This window comes from Silurus aristotelis (assembly GCF_946808225.1).
Source record: "Silurus aristotelis genome assembly, chromosome: 15".
NCBI classification, from domain to species: Eukaryota; Metazoa; Chordata; class Actinopteri; order Siluriformes; family Siluridae; genus Silurus; species Silurus aristotelis.
This window is the reverse complement of record NC_139588.1, coordinates 21,493,529-21,509,122: the sequence shown is the minus strand read 5'-3', so window position 1 is coordinate 21,509,122 and position 15,594 is coordinate 21,493,529. Positions and strand designations below refer to the sequence as shown.

Below are 15,594 nucleotides of genomic sequence, written 5' to 3'. Positions count from 1 at the left end.
CCAATGAACCAGTGTACTGTAATTCATATACTTCATGATATGTTATTTTTTCTTCATTAAGATCTTTTATGTCTGCATCATTTTTCTTAAACAGTGAACATTTTCGTCTCCACGTCTATTTGTACATTGTGTTCAGACTTGCGAAAACTTGGATGTTTGGTGAATTGAGTTTGGATAAAGGTTAGTGATTAACTTAAATTGATTTGAAACTCTGAGCTGGAATTGTAGGTTTTGATATAGATGCAGTATAAATAATTGTGACCTCTTCTTCTCCTTTTCTCGTCTTTTTATTTTTTCGCCTAGCTTGCATTGTTTGTCACAATGATTTAATGTTTGCGAATACACCACATACAAGATGACATTGAATGATGAGATATAAAATACGATATAAAATATATCATAATTATTTATTTATAAATATATATGAAGTACAATATTGACATCCCAGAATGAGTCCCTGGGAAAATAAATCTGTGTGAACGGATGTTTATAGAATACAATTGTTTCAAAATGTACAGCTGAATGATTGAACGTGGTCTTAAATGTAGGTCCAGTAAACACAACATGAACTCTGTTCTATGTCCTTGTTGGGAAAATGATTGACCGATGATTATTTGTCTTATTGACATTCGAGACAAAAAAATACTTGCTCCAAAATCAGTGTGTGTTAGTAATACAGCATGGATGTCCACCAAGCAGCTTCACTCCTCTGTCTATTGCTTTATGCAGGTGAGACTATGGATTAAAAGTATATTAATAATAATTACAAATTAATGATATTTATTATCTGCTTGCTTCAGGATGCATACTGTTGGTATTGGGTAATGTGTAGCAAGTAGTGCCTTATTTTTTTATTTATTTTAGAAAATGTGTAGATTTTATGATTCTAAACTTTTACATTCGCTTTGGATCCCTAAACAATGTAATCTCTCTCTTCGACAGGTGCCTTTAAGGGTCAGGCCGAGAGCACAGGTATGATTATTCCTACCAAATCCGTTATCTATTTTACATAATTCCAAAAACCTCCAATGGACCGTAAATAGATTATAAAATTATTGTTTCTTATAGCCGAAGAACACGTTTCTTGATATTGGCGCTTAACCCAATCAGCTCCATTCCTGCATCTACTCAGAGATAAACCAATTTCTACCATGCCCATTCACAATTATTATACTTGTGTTTAAAAAAGATAAAATAAGATTAGGTGCAGGACAGAAATGTCTCTGAGCTTCATTTGTCCATGTTCAGTGAAGCCTCAAAATACTGTTTTTGACTGGGAATAGTGGATATGCTTTTTATTTTATTTATTTATTTATTTATTTATTTATTTAAAGTTATCCTAGAAATCCACCTCAATGTTTGACATGCTGTGTGTATTGATGCTTTTCTGCTCACCATGTTTATAAAAAGTTGTTGAGGTTACTGTTGCCTTACTGTCAGTGTATATTGCTCTGTCACTAGCCAGTCCCAGTTGTAACTTGCTCACTGGATGTTTTTTGTTTTTTGCACCAGCTCTACTGAAAATCTCAACCCAATCCGTGGATAATTAACGCAGTCACATACATAGTTTTTCATTCTCATGTTTGATACAAGGATTAAGTAAAACTCGACCTGGAGCTCAATAATTTTGTACACGATCATCTGAGTGCAATTCTTTATCTTTTTATAAAGATGTGGCCTGCACCTATGTAATCAATTTAGAATAAACTTATAAAAAACATTTATAGCAGCCAGCAGTGAAAAGAAAATTTGTAATATGTCTTTACAAAGACACAATAAAGATATATATATATATATATATATATATATATATATATATGATAGATAGATAGATAGATAGATAGATAGATAGATAGATAGATAGATAGATAGATAGATAGATAGATAGATAGATAGATAGATAGATAGATAGATAGATATCGGCCGTGTTATGTCTTATGTGTTTTGGTTTTGTATGTGTTGACAGTGTTAGATGAGTACACTAAAACTGACGGCGCTTGGATTATCACGTTGCAAAAAGGTCAATACCCTGCAATTTCAGCAGAACTATGTGCACTGAAGTGCAATGCAGAAACACTGTTCACATGCAGGTAAAACTCTAACATACAGTCACAAACTGTAACAATGTAATAGACCATAACACACTGTAACAATGTCACACACGGTTATCATACTGCGGCACACTGTGACAAACACACAAACACATTGTGACACACCATAACATACTGTAACACACTGTGACAGACACACTGTAACACACCTTTACATAGTGTAACACATTCTGACACACCATAACATACTGTAACACACTGTGACAGACACACTGTAACACACCTTAACATAGTGTAAAACATTGTAACACACCATATGGTAACACACTGTAACAGACACACTGTAACACACCTTAACATAGTGTAACACATTCTGACACACCATAACATACTGTAACACACTGTGGCAGACACACTGTAACACACCTTAACATAGTGTAAAACATTGTAACACACCATATGGTAACACACTGTGAAAGACACACTGTAACACACCTTAACATAGTGTAACACATTCTGACACAACATAACATACTGTAACACACTGTGACAGACACACTGTAACACACCTTAACATAGTGTAAAACATTCTGACACACCATAACATACTGTAACACATCTTAACATAGTGTAACACATTCTGACACACCATAACATACTGTAACACACTGTGAAAGACACACTGTAACACACCTTAACATAGTGTAAAACATTGTAACACACCATATGGTAACACACTGTGAAAGACACACTGTAACACACCTTAACATAGTGTAACACATTCTGACACAACATAACATACTGTAACACACTGTGACAGACACACTGTAACACACCTTAACATAGTGTAAAACATTCTGACACACCATAACATACTGTAACACATCTTAACATAGTGTAACACATTCTGACACACCATAACATACTGTAACACACTGTGAAAGACACACTGTAACACACCTTAACATAGTGTAAAACATTGTAACACCATATGGTAACATACTGTAACAGACACACTGTAACACACCTTAACATAGTGTAACACATTCTGACACACCATAACATACTGTAACACATCTTAACATAGTGTAACACATTCTGACACACCATAACATACAGTAACACACTGTGACAGACACACTGTAACACATCTTAAAATAGTGTAACACATTCTGACACACCATAACATACTGTAACACACTGTGACAGACACACTGTAACACACCTTTACATAGTGTAACACATTCTGACACTCCATAACATACTGTAACACACTGTGACAGACACACTAACACATCTTAACATAGTGTAACACATTCTGACACACCATAACATACTGTAACACACTGTGACAGACACACTGTAACACATCTTAACATAGTGTAACACATTGTAACATACTATAACATACTGTAACACACTGTGACAGACACACTGTAACACAATGTGACACACCGTAACATATTGTAACACACTGTGACACACGCCGTAACAAACACATGGTGACACACCATAACATACTGTAACACACTGTAACACAATGTGACACACTGTAACATATTGTAACACACTGTGACACACACCGTTACATTGTGTAACACATTGAAAAACACCGTAACACACTGTGACACACCGTAACATAGTGTGACATCTAATGACACGCTGTAACATACTGTGTAACACATTGTCACACACTGTAACACCCTGTAGCACACAGTAACACCAGCACACACTGTTACACACCATAATTAACTAACACTTTGTAACAGACTGTAAGACTCTGTGACACAGTAAACGCTAACGCATTGCTGCAGACTGTGAAATTATAACACACTGTATGACATTGCAACACAATGTAACATGGTGTATCACACTAACCTGCTGAACCTTGTGATTTAATCGCACAGTCTACAGTAGTTGATCATTTCATTTGTTCTGATTTTTCTTTTTTCAGGTCTTTTTTATTCATTGAAAAGGATCAGGATTGCATTACAATACCAGCTAACTCAAAGATCGAGCAGGTGTTTCGGAGAACAAGCTCGGCTCTGTATGAGAAAAAAGGTAAATGTGTGGAAAGATTTTTGTTATAATTATTAATTATAATGATTATTTTTATTTAATTTTATTCTATTTAAATTCTCAAGATAACAGATAAAAATAATAAATGTGTAAATTATTTTTATATTTAATATGATTTTTTATATTCGATATAAAATATATCGAATATATGTGTGCCATTTTTTCAATTATGAAACTCTTTAAATCAGTGTGAAAATAATAATAATAATAATAATAATAATAAATTGTATCTTCAAACGGACACAGAATCTATATGAAAAAATGACAAAATCCAGTCTTCACTTTTACTTATTTGATTATTTATATCTTGTTTTAAATCTCGAATTCTTTTTAATTGAATTTTTCAAGCTGAGGTACATTTAAATGCAAACAGTTATTGGTATTTATTAAAAACTGGTATGGATTTGTTGATGATTCTGGATTCTGATTGGTCGGAAGCTGTTGATTACTTTTCTATAAAAGTAGCTCTGACATTATCACAGCTGCACTAATAAAAGCTGCTTTGTACTAATGCGCTTGTAATAATACGTTGTTTTTACTATAGTAACGGCTCATGCAAAGTGAGTTGATTGCATGCAGTCATAAAAAGTTTAAGTAGAATATATAGAGGGAGACTCTGATGTCAGTGGTTTGTAACAGGCAGAGGTATAGGTGGAAACTCTCATTCAGGGTGGGGATGTTTTTATAATGTATTTTTCTCAGTAATGTAACGGGTTATTTTAGCTTATTATTTAGCAGTTTATTTCTTCTAAAATTCAGCTGAAATACTTTGCAGTGTCTCTTGTAAAACTTACCAAAGATATTCAAAAGGTTTCTTTCTTGTGATACAGTTCATCCCAGAGCAGTTGAATAGGATTTATGTGCGGTGACTGGGCAGGTCATTCCATGATAGACATCACTCCAGATGACTGTTTGCTCTCTAAATAACGCATTCAGAGCCAGGAAGTTATAGTATGGTGAAGTCGCTTACAATAAGCTGCAGTCCAGATGGAACTGCATGGTGTTGAGGTGTGAAATGGTTGCCATGTTGGTTCAGGATTCCTTTCACCTGGAAAAAGTCTCCAATCTTCTCTGCTCCAAACAACCCCAAACCATTAAGCTTCCACCTCCACGTTCACTGTGAGGCAATCTGATTACATATTCTGGGTGTTTCCAAATTTTTGACAAGTACTATAAACTTCTACATGTCAAATTCCATTCAGAGGGTTGGATGCAAACAGACAGACAGACAGACAGACAGACAGACAGACAGACAGACAGACAGACAGACAGACAGACAGACAGACAGGATATGATATGATATATGATATGATACCTTACTTAATAAATAAAATAAAGTTGCTGTCTATGTTTAAAAGATTCCCAATTCCCAGAGTCATTTTTTCTTCTAGATTTCACATCTAAAAATCAAAATGCATTTTTAATCATATTTTATACATCCAGATTATTTACTGGAGTGTGTAAGAGGCATCGGGAGCGATTACAGAGGAACAAGGACTAAAACAAAATCAGGAACATTGTGCCAGCGATGGGATAGTACTTTCCCCCACGTTCCAACGTACGCCTTATACAAATCATCATGTTCATACAAAGAGTTCACAGCTTATGCTTTGGTAAGATACTGTTCTGTGTTGTCCTCACAGCCACACGAAGATTAAGCACCCAAAAGCTGACCTGGAGTCTAACTACTGTCGAAACCCTGAGGGAGACAGCAACGGCCCCTGGTGCTACACTGTGGATGTGAATAAGAGATGGGAGCACTGTGACATCCCCAGCTGCAGCGGTATGACTTACATTTCACCCGCAGGTGCACATGATTCAAACAAGGGGTTGGGATTCTTACGCAAGATGACACAATTCCAAGAAAAAATCTGAGCTTTCATACCAGTCAGTCATATGCATCGTAATTGAGACAGTGCCAAGCAGTATATATAAACAGAATCAGTAGTATAAATCTGAAAGATAAATCACTGACTGCACCCCCATGCCTCCTCATCTCACCTACATCAGTACCTGACTAACACCCTTGTGTCTGAAGGAACACAAATCTCCATAAAAATCAAGTGGAAAATCTTCTCAGAAAAATGAAGGTTATTATAACAGGAAGTGAGGACTAAATGTCAAATGGGATGGTGATGTGTCCAAAACATTTGCCCATACAGTATATATAGAAACGACAACCAAGGAAGTTTGAAATTTAGAAGAGCCCTCTAGTGGCTTGAGGGTGAATTAACAATGTAGTAACATGGCTGCAGTGTAGGAAAAATCTATTTAGGATTGTTCTCACCCTTAGTTTAAACCCTTTTTTAATAAATAAAAAAAATACAAAATTATGAGTTATAAAAAAAATCTGCATTTATTTTTACTTTATACATGTTCTTAATTTTTATTTTTTTTTACACTTTATTTAATTTAAACCTACTATACTTCAAATGTCATTCTAGCATATATATATATACATATATATATTAATTCTGAATAATTGTATGTTTACAGAAGAATGCATGTACTGTAGTGGGGAAAACTACAGAGGGAAGACCTCCAACACTGTACTAGGATACACTTGTCAACGCTGGGACTCCCAGAAACCCAATAACCATGGATACATTCCCTCAGTGTGAGACTTCTGTATTCTCCGAACACTTTGGGGGTTTTTTGAGAATGTGATGGAACCATTAATGGCAAACTTTAATCATATAGATTTTTTCATTTTTTCATTCTGTTTGTATATATATAGGTCGAGTCTTCCCTTCAGACATCTTAGTTATGTTATAGTCAAACGTACATTACAATGTTAAGTAGTTGAAATGAATCTTTGTGGCAAAAGTGTCTTCAATTTTAGCATTTATTGAAATCAACAAAAATAAACGAGCTTATTATCAGGACAAGCAAATCATAACGCTTGTAAATAAAGAAAGCAATATTTCAATTCGTTCAACTCAAATAAATTTTTGGTGTTTTGAAAATAAACAATGTCCCAGAGCGGTTTTACATAATGAAATAGTTTACAAATTTACCTCGAGAGGAACCAGACACATCCATATCTGGATGACACCGAATGTCCATTCATTATGGTTCCATCATTGTTGAGGTGATCGTATGTTCACTGATGGAACAGCAAAACTGATCAGTAAAATTGAGGCCCTAACCCTGTGTAGCAGACTGTTTATATTAATTAAAGTCCAAATCCAACTTCTTGCTTCTTGGGGTTCAACCCTGCACAGTAACCCCTTGGATATCTTCATGTGAAGACATTTAATGTATTTAACCATATTTGGATGGTAAGAAGTCCATTTTTTTAAAATATATTTAACATGTTCACATCATTGAGGTATTAAAAGGCTACTTGTGTGTGTGTTTGTGTAGTCTGCCTGACAAATACTTAGAGGAGAACTACTGCAGAAATCCAGATGGAGAACCCAGACCTTGGTGTTTCACCACAAATCCAGCCAAACGCTGGGATTACTGTTTCATCCCTCGCTGCAGTAAGCTCCATTACAAAATTAACACTTTTTACAGTTACTTTAAACTGTAGAAACCCGAAACATGCCTTTTTAACCCTGCAGCATCTCAGCCTCCGACCATCGCACCAGAGATGACCTGTGTTACAGGAGACGGGAGCTCTTACAGAGGGAACATTGCTGTAACCGTATCTGGGAAAACCTGCCAATCGTGGTCATCTCAGCTTCCTCATAAGCATTCAAGAACCCCAGATAATTACCCGTGCAAGTGAGGAACAATGTGTACATCCCTCTGACACCATAAAGATAAAAGGGCTTCATCTAGTAATGCTCTTTTGTTTCCTTCATGGTCAATCAAGAGGAAAAGTAAATGCTTTTCTGAACTTTTGACCAGATTCCCAGGCAAAGATTTGAGAACTGACAGTTATGAGGTTCAGCCACTTTAAGAGAGCATCCATTTCATTGGTAGAACAAACAAAGAGCGCAATGTCCAATAAAGGTTCAGATACAGTGACCTCCAAAAGTATTAGACCTCCAAAACTAATTGATTAGACATTTGGGAGTGAGATTTTAAAAAATACACCAATCAGGCATAACATTATGACCACCTGTCTAATATTGTGTTGGTCCCCTAAACAGTTCTGATCCATAGAGTATTAACAGCATGATCTTCTTCATAAGTTTGAGCTACAGGAGCTCGTCTGTTGGATCGGACCACACGGACCAGCCTTCACTCCTCACGTGTCTGTTGGATCGGACCACCCGGACCACCCTTCACTCCTCACGTGTCTGATGGATCGGACCACACCGACCAGCCTTCACTCCTCACGTTTCTGTTAGATCGGACCACACGGACCAGCCTTTGCTCCTCACTGTTCCTTTCTTAGAGCACTTTTGATAGATACTGACCACTGCAGACCAGGAACATCCCACTAAAGCTGCAGTTTTGGAGATGCTCTGACCCAGTCGTCTAGACATAACAATTAGTCAAACTCGTTCAAATTCTTACGCTCACCCATTTTTCCTGCTTCTTAAACTTTGAGGACAAAATGTTCACCTGCTGCCTAATAAATAAATCCACCCACTAACAGGTGCCATGATGAAGCAGATCATCAGTGTTCTTCACTTCACCGCTCATGATGTTTTAATATTATAATGTTATGCCTGATCAGTGTATTAAAAAAGAATTTCCTTCCATTACAGCACCTAGTAATTGAATCTGCACCATAATTATTGACCCATCCTAACATTTCTAAATAGCACTATACTGTACATGGGCATATTCATTTGTTTCTGCAGAGATCTGGATAACAACTACTGCAGAAACCCTGACAATGAGAGAAGTCCCTGGTGTTACACCACCGACTCAGAAACCCGCTGGGAGTACTGCAATGTACCAAGCTGTGGTGCGGAGCCTCGTCCAGGTCGGCCTGCTGTACAGCCAGGATTCACACCTTATTACTCGTCCTACTGTGATATATTATACTCATTATACAATTATTCATCATCATACAAAGGCACACAAGTTTTTGACCTCTATAAAATGTGTTTACAGAGGAGCCAATTATCGCTCCAGCCGAGGACTGTTACACAGGAAACGGCAGCTCGTACCGTGGAGTGATGTCCGAGACTATCAGTGGGAAGAAGTGCCAGTTCTGGACGTCTATGGAGCCTCATAAACATTCCAAAACACCACAGGCATTCCCCAATGGGTAAGGCTAAGAATACTGGAAACACATTCGATTTGAACTTTATAGAAAACAAGCATTAACAAGCATCACTGCTATAAGGTTCTAATTTGAACCTTTAAGGGTTCCACCAATAGGACAAAATGTAAATGGTCATAAAAATGATCTGTCTTTGTTTCCACTAGTTTCTGGGAAAAACTTGATCAGAAAATTAGCATTTAGGAACTCCGGCCTAGAGTATGCATGTGATTTAGAGGGCGTGTCTTTGGCAGATAAGCTGTATCTGTTTGGACTACTAGCTTCAGTTTAGCCCTGAAAACAATAAATCATTGGTCAAAAAACAACCAAAACTAAAAACAAACACATTCCTGAGACTCTCCTGTGCCACCAAGTGTTTGATGAAAAGCTAGAAACAGGGAAATACACTTGTATGCAAAATATATGATATCTGGGCATACCAAATTTTTGAAAAAACTATATTAAGATTCTCATGTTTTTAGTCATCAAAGATCAGCTAACCAGCTCCTAAATGGAACCAGGGTTGAAAGAACTTCAGTATCTACCTCTTTTTCTGACCAATGATTTGTTAAGGCATTCAAGTGCTTAATACTTTGCCAGTTTGGGCCCATTATTATTATTTATGTTTAAATCCAAATTTCTCCTTCACTACGCAGTGATTTGAGAAGAAACCTGTGCAGGAACCCTGATAATGACAAGGCTCCATGGTGCTACACCACTGACCCTTCTGTGCGCTGGGAGTACTGTAAGATAGAGCGCTGTGATGGCGCATTTCTCCCCAATCCAACCACTCAGAACAATCCGGTTGTGAATTCACCCTCGAGCCCAGTTTTAGAACTTCCTCCTTCAGAAGTTACAGGTCTGTCCTCATGAAACAATACAACTGAGCGCAAAAGTTTATTCTAACCCTTTCACTCTTGCAGATATCCTTCTATCACAAATTACTCCTGCTATCACTCTTCTCCACCCACTCCACCCTGCCTGCACTCTTTTTTTTCACTTATCTATCACACTCTCCATTACTTTGCACTGTTAACCCCAGGTACCTGAACTCCTCCACCTTCTTCACCTCTTCTCCCTGCAACCGCACCGCACCACTCCACTGCCCTCCCTCTCATTCACACACATGTACTCATCCTACTGATTTTAATTCCCCTTCTCTCCAGCGTGTATCTCCACCACTCCAGGCTCTTCTCCACCTGCTCCATACTCTTAACACAAATCACAATATCATCTGCAAACATTATAGTCCAGGGAGACTCCTGTCTGACCTCATCCGTCAACCTGTCCATCACCACTGCAAACAGGAAAGGGCTCAGAGCCGATCCTTGATGCAGTCCGACCTTCACCTTGAACCAGTCTGTCGTTCCTACTGCACACTTCACTGCTGTCACACTGTCCTCATACATGTCCTGCACCACCCTCACATACTTCTCTGCCACACCTGACTTCCTAATACAATACCACAACTCCTCTCTCTCCCCACCCTGTCATACGCTTTCTCTAAATCCACAAACATGCAATGCAACTCCTTCTGACCTTCTCTATACTTCTCCATCAACATTCTAAAAAAGCAAATGATTCGTCTGTGGTGCTTTTCCTCGGCATGAAACCATACTGCTGCTCACAGATGGTCACCTCTTCTCTCAGCCTGGCTTCCACTACTCTTTCCCATAACTTCATGGTGTGACTGATCAACAATTCCCCTGTAGTTACTGATTATTATTATACAATAAAATTAAAATATTTATTTAAAAATTTTATTTAACCACGGGTGCACAAACTTTTGCCCTCAATAGAAGCATTATTATTCACTCATTCACCATATTATACATTTTGGGATGATCAATTTCCTTTGATTTCTAATAAATTTTCGTGCTTTTTTTAAAAAAAAAAAAAAAAAAAAAAGATTGCAAGAACGGCAACGGCGAAGATTATCGAGGTTCGGTATCGAGGACCACAACAGGAGTGACCTGCCAAGCCTGGAGTGCCAGTAGCCCCCATACTTCCAACTTTAACCCTTCGACACACCCGAACAAAGGCCTGGAGTCTAATGTAGGTCATAAAGCTTGACCTGGTGCCATGAATTTATTAGTAATTATTTACTCATTATAACTGTATCACAGTACAAAATAGGAACACACCAATAGATTTATACCTGATACCAGAAATCAGTGTCTGTATTAATAGGTTCCCTTTTAAGGCTGGTTGCTCCTCTTAAGGTTCCTTTCTTCATCTTCATAAACTCATAGGGGATAAACATACATGGGCTGATTTCTACATTTAGACATTTTAATCTATTTTCTGTATGTATTCTGTAAAAAGCAATTATTCTTTAGCAATTATACTACAATAAGGCTAATGTTCCTAAGGTTGTTATAACCCCAACATACTTACATAACACTGTAGCTTCAGTATGAATACCTATGCCAAATCGGGACACTGTAACATCATTATGTACACCTATGCCAATGCCAAGACAGTGTAATTCCAATATGAATACCTATGCCAGTGTCATGACAATGTAACATCAGTATGTCTACCTATGAAAATGTCATGTCATTATGAATACCTATGCCAATGTCATGACACTACGATATAAAAAAGAATACCTATGTCAGTGTCATGTCAATGTAATGCTAGTGTCATGACAATGTAACATCAGTATGTCTACCTATGTCAGAGTCATTTCATTATGAATACCTATGCCAAAGTCATGCCAATGTCACTTCATTATGAATACCTATGTCAGTGTCATGTCAATGTAATGCTAGTGTCATGTCAATGTAACATCAGTATGTCTACCTATGTCAGAGTTATGTCATTATGAATACCTATGCCAAAGTCATGACAATGGCACTTCAGTATGAATACCTATGAAAATGTCATGTCATTATGAATACCTATGGCAATGTCATGACACTACAGCATCAGTATGTCTACCTATGTCAGAGTCATGTCATTATAAATACCTATGCCAAAGTCATGATAATGTCACTTCAGTATGAATACCTATGCCAATGTCATGACACTACAGCATCAGTATGAATAATTATGTCAGTGTCAGGACATTGTAATGTCATTACGAACACCTATGTCATTGATCGGTTGAACACTATCATCAGTATTTGAGTTTCCTGTTATTTCAATATCTAGAATTGCAGAAATCCTGATGGTGATGTGAACGGTCCTTGGTGTTACACTACAGATCGAAGTAAGAAGTGGGACTACTGTCAGATTCCAGACTGTGGTATGAACCGTCTTTAATCTTCCCTGATTTCCTGCTGTCATGTTTCTGGTATAGCAGAGGTTTTATATGTAAATGACACGTTTTCTGTACAGAAGGAGCAAAATGTGGACAGCCAGCAGTTAAACCAAGGCGGTGCTTTGGCCGGATCGTTGGTGGATGCGTCTCTAAAGCTCACTCTTGGCCATGGCAGATCAGCCTCAGAACCAAGTAGGACTCTCTAAACGTTGTACAGTGGTTATCTACTACATCTGTGTTTACGCTGTGATGAACATGACTGTGTGTTTTAGCCTCGGCCTACACTTCTGTGGAGGAACTTTAATCGCTGATCAGTGGGTCCTTACAGCAGCTCACTGCCTCGAGCGGTGAGTTTCTCTGATGTTTCAACAGAAATTGAGTCTCTTCCACAACATTTTGTTTTAATGGTGGCATATTTACATTTATTCTACAGGTCTAACAGACCATCCGCCTACAAAGTGTACATGGGAATCCATTCAGAACGAGCAACCGAGTCATCCAAACAGATCCGAAACCTGGAAAAGATAGTAAAGGGACCAGCAGGAACTGATATCGCTTTACTCAAGCTGGACGAGTGAGGAATTTCTCTGCACTATTAGTGCTCTTCTATTATATCAGTTATAATTATTTCTAGATCCTCTATATAAATATGTGGTGACCACTTTATCAGCACCCTATCAGAAAAATGAGAAATAATTATCAAGGAGAAAAAATACTATGTTCTTAAAAATTATCTTTTAAAAACTTTCAGAAATTTTTTTCATATTCTGTCTCACAGAAATTTCTTTTTGTCTTCGGAAAATCCCTTTAACCACATCCTGATTCCCAGGAAAATAATATTCATTGTTAGTTTTCCATCTGGCATCAGCAAACAGTGGACAACCTGTCTGTCTGTCTGTCTGTCTGTCTGTCTGTCTGTCTGTCTGTCTGTCTGTCTGTCTGTCTGTCTGTCTGTCTGTCTGTCTGTCTAACCTGTGTCCACATGCCTGTCTGTCTGTCACCCAGTCTATTGATCTGTCTGCTTGTTAGTCAAAATTGTCTTCTGTTAAACAGTCTTTCTGTTAGTCTGTCTGTAAATCTGTCTCCTGCATGTTTGTTTGTCTGCCTGTCAAACTGTTTGTCTACATGCCTGTGTATCAATCAGTCTGTCTGTCCCTCTGCCTGTCAATCTATCTAAATGTCTGTTTAGTTGTCTTCACATCAGCTTGTCAGCTACTCTGTCTGCTGGTTAGTCTGTCGATCTGTCTGTCTATCTGTCCATTTGTTTCTCTGTTAATCTATCTGTCTGCTGTTTACTCTGTCTATCTGGCTGTCTTCTGTCTACATGTCCATTTGTCTGTCTGAATGTCAATCTGTCTGTGAATCTGTCTTTCTGTCACCTGTCTGATTGTCTTTCTGTCTTCTGTCTACATGTCTATCGAGCTCTCAGTCTATCTTAATCTATCTGTCTATCCGCCTGTCTTCTGTCTACCTGTCCACTAAAAAAGATCCCCATCCCTCAGATGCATGTCATTCTTTTTGGCTCATCTTCATGAAGGGTAATAATTTCAGAGAGAACCTGAGCTTCTATAGTTTCCAAAAAAGTTTTTTTTCCCCCTCATTTCAGGAAAGCTGTAATAAATGAAAAAGTGTCCACTGTGTGTTTGCCTGAGAAGGACTACATCGTGCCCAGTGGGACAGAATGCTACGTCACAGGCTGGGGAGAGACCCAGGGTACGGAACACACACACACACACACACACACACACACACACACACACACACACACTAATTAGTATTGATCTCCCTATCGTGTTGTGTTTAACAGGAACTGGTGGAGAAGGTATTCTGAAGGAGACCGGCTTCCCAGTCATCGAAAATAAAGTGTGCAACCGCCCGGCTTATCTGAACAACCGAGTAAAGGACTATGAGATGTGTGCAGGAAACATCGAGGGAGGAACTGACAGCTGTCAGGTAACAACTAAAGCTCACCGAAAGCTTTTCTGAACCAACCGATTACTCAATTATACCATTTAAAAAGTACCACAGTTTACTGTATTCACACAGAATATACTGCATTTCAATATTTCTATAATATGATCCAACACAGAAAGACTCACACACACAGACTCTCTCACACACACTTACGTTTCACACAGTCGTTCTGTATGTCTGTCTGCCAATCTGTCTTTTTGCCTGCCTGTCAACAGATCTGTCTGTATGTCAGTTAATCTGTCAATCTCCCTGTCTGCCTGTCAGTCAGTCTGTCTGGCAATCTGTCTGCATGTCTCTCTGTCTGCCAATCTGTCTTTCTGCCTACCTTTTAACTTATCTATCTGTCTGTTTGTCCGTGTCAATCTCTCTGCCTGTCTCTTTCTGCTTGCCTTTCACTCTGTCTGCATTTCTGTCTCTATCTGGCTGCATGTCAGTCTGTCAGTCTGTCAGCTAATCTTTATGTCTGTCTACCTGTCGAACATGTTTTGTCTGTCTGCTTGTTGAACTGTATGTCTGTCTGGTTGCCTGATAGTCTGTCCGTTAGTCTGCATCTCTGCCCGCATGCTGATCTGTCAATTTATCTTTCTGTCTGACTGTCAACATGTTTGTCTGTCTGCCTGTCAGTCTGTCTATCTGCACGAGTTATAAATATAAAATACATAAACAGCTAAAAACATCAATGAAGCACTTTCCACTGCTCAAACACACCGACTCTCTTTCTCCCGCTCTCAGGGTGACAGTGGAGGTCCTCTGGTCTGCTTTGCCCAAAACTCCTTCATTCTTCAGGGAGTGACATCATGGGGTCTCGGCTGTGCCAATGCTATGAAGCCTGGTGTGTACGCTCGTGTATCCAAGTTCATCGACTGGATCGAAAAAGAGACGAAGTCCATTTAACAACCTGCATCTGAGTCTGAAATGCAAATTATTACTGAAGAATTCTAAATCAACAGTTCGCTGTTTTTCCCAAACTCTTTTCAAATAAAATGTAATGCGTTAATTTTGCATTTAATTTTAACAGGTAGCACGTTACATACACGTATTAAAGTGTATATTAAAGT

At 38.2% G+C, this 15,594-nt stretch overlaps 1 protein-coding gene across 2 annotated transcripts; it reads left to right on the top strand.

Annotated features, from left to right (window-relative positions):
- The first annotated feature begins 617 nt into the window (after positions 1–617).
- Positions 618–15,594, top strand: plg (plasminogen). 2 transcript variants are annotated; one of them, XM_083561816.1, is made up of 20 exons: positions 618–729; positions 943–972; positions 1,967–2,090; positions 4,006–4,112; positions 5,574–5,688; positions 5,774–5,913; positions 6,627–6,747; positions 7,497–7,615; positions 7,697–7,859; positions 8,891–9,015; positions 9,147–9,303; positions 9,954–10,156; positions 11,207–11,352; positions 12,454–12,547; positions 12,640–12,754; positions 12,835–12,909; positions 12,996–13,136; positions 14,169–14,275; positions 14,370–14,515; positions 15,269–15,594. In XM_083561816.1, exons 1-20 carry the CDS (start codon positions 681–683, stop codon positions 15,428–15,430), a joined length of 2,439 nt encoding a protein of 812 aa, XP_083417942.1. In that variant the 5' UTR covers positions 618–680; the 3' UTR covers positions 15,431–15,594. The 2 variants fall into 2 exon arrangements, with proteins under 2 accessions (XP_083417942.1, XP_083417941.1); XM_083561815.1 differs by having other exon boundaries at positions 12,454–12,556; positions 12,643–12,754.

Excerpts from the sequence above, each read along its gene's own strand:
- plg (XM_083561815.1), top strand. The coding sequence starts at position 681 with ATGGATGTCCACCAAGCAGCTTCACTCCTCTGTCTATTGCTTTATGCA. Across the intron at positions 6,748-7,496 it reads CATGGATACATTCCCTCAGT|TCTGCCTGACAAATACTTAG; the intron begins GTGAGACTTCTG and ends GTGTTTGTGTAG. Across the intron at positions 7,616-7,696 it reads CTGTTTCATCCCTCGCTGCA|CATCTCAGCCTCCGACCATC; the intron begins GTAAGCTCCATT and ends TTAACCCTGCAG.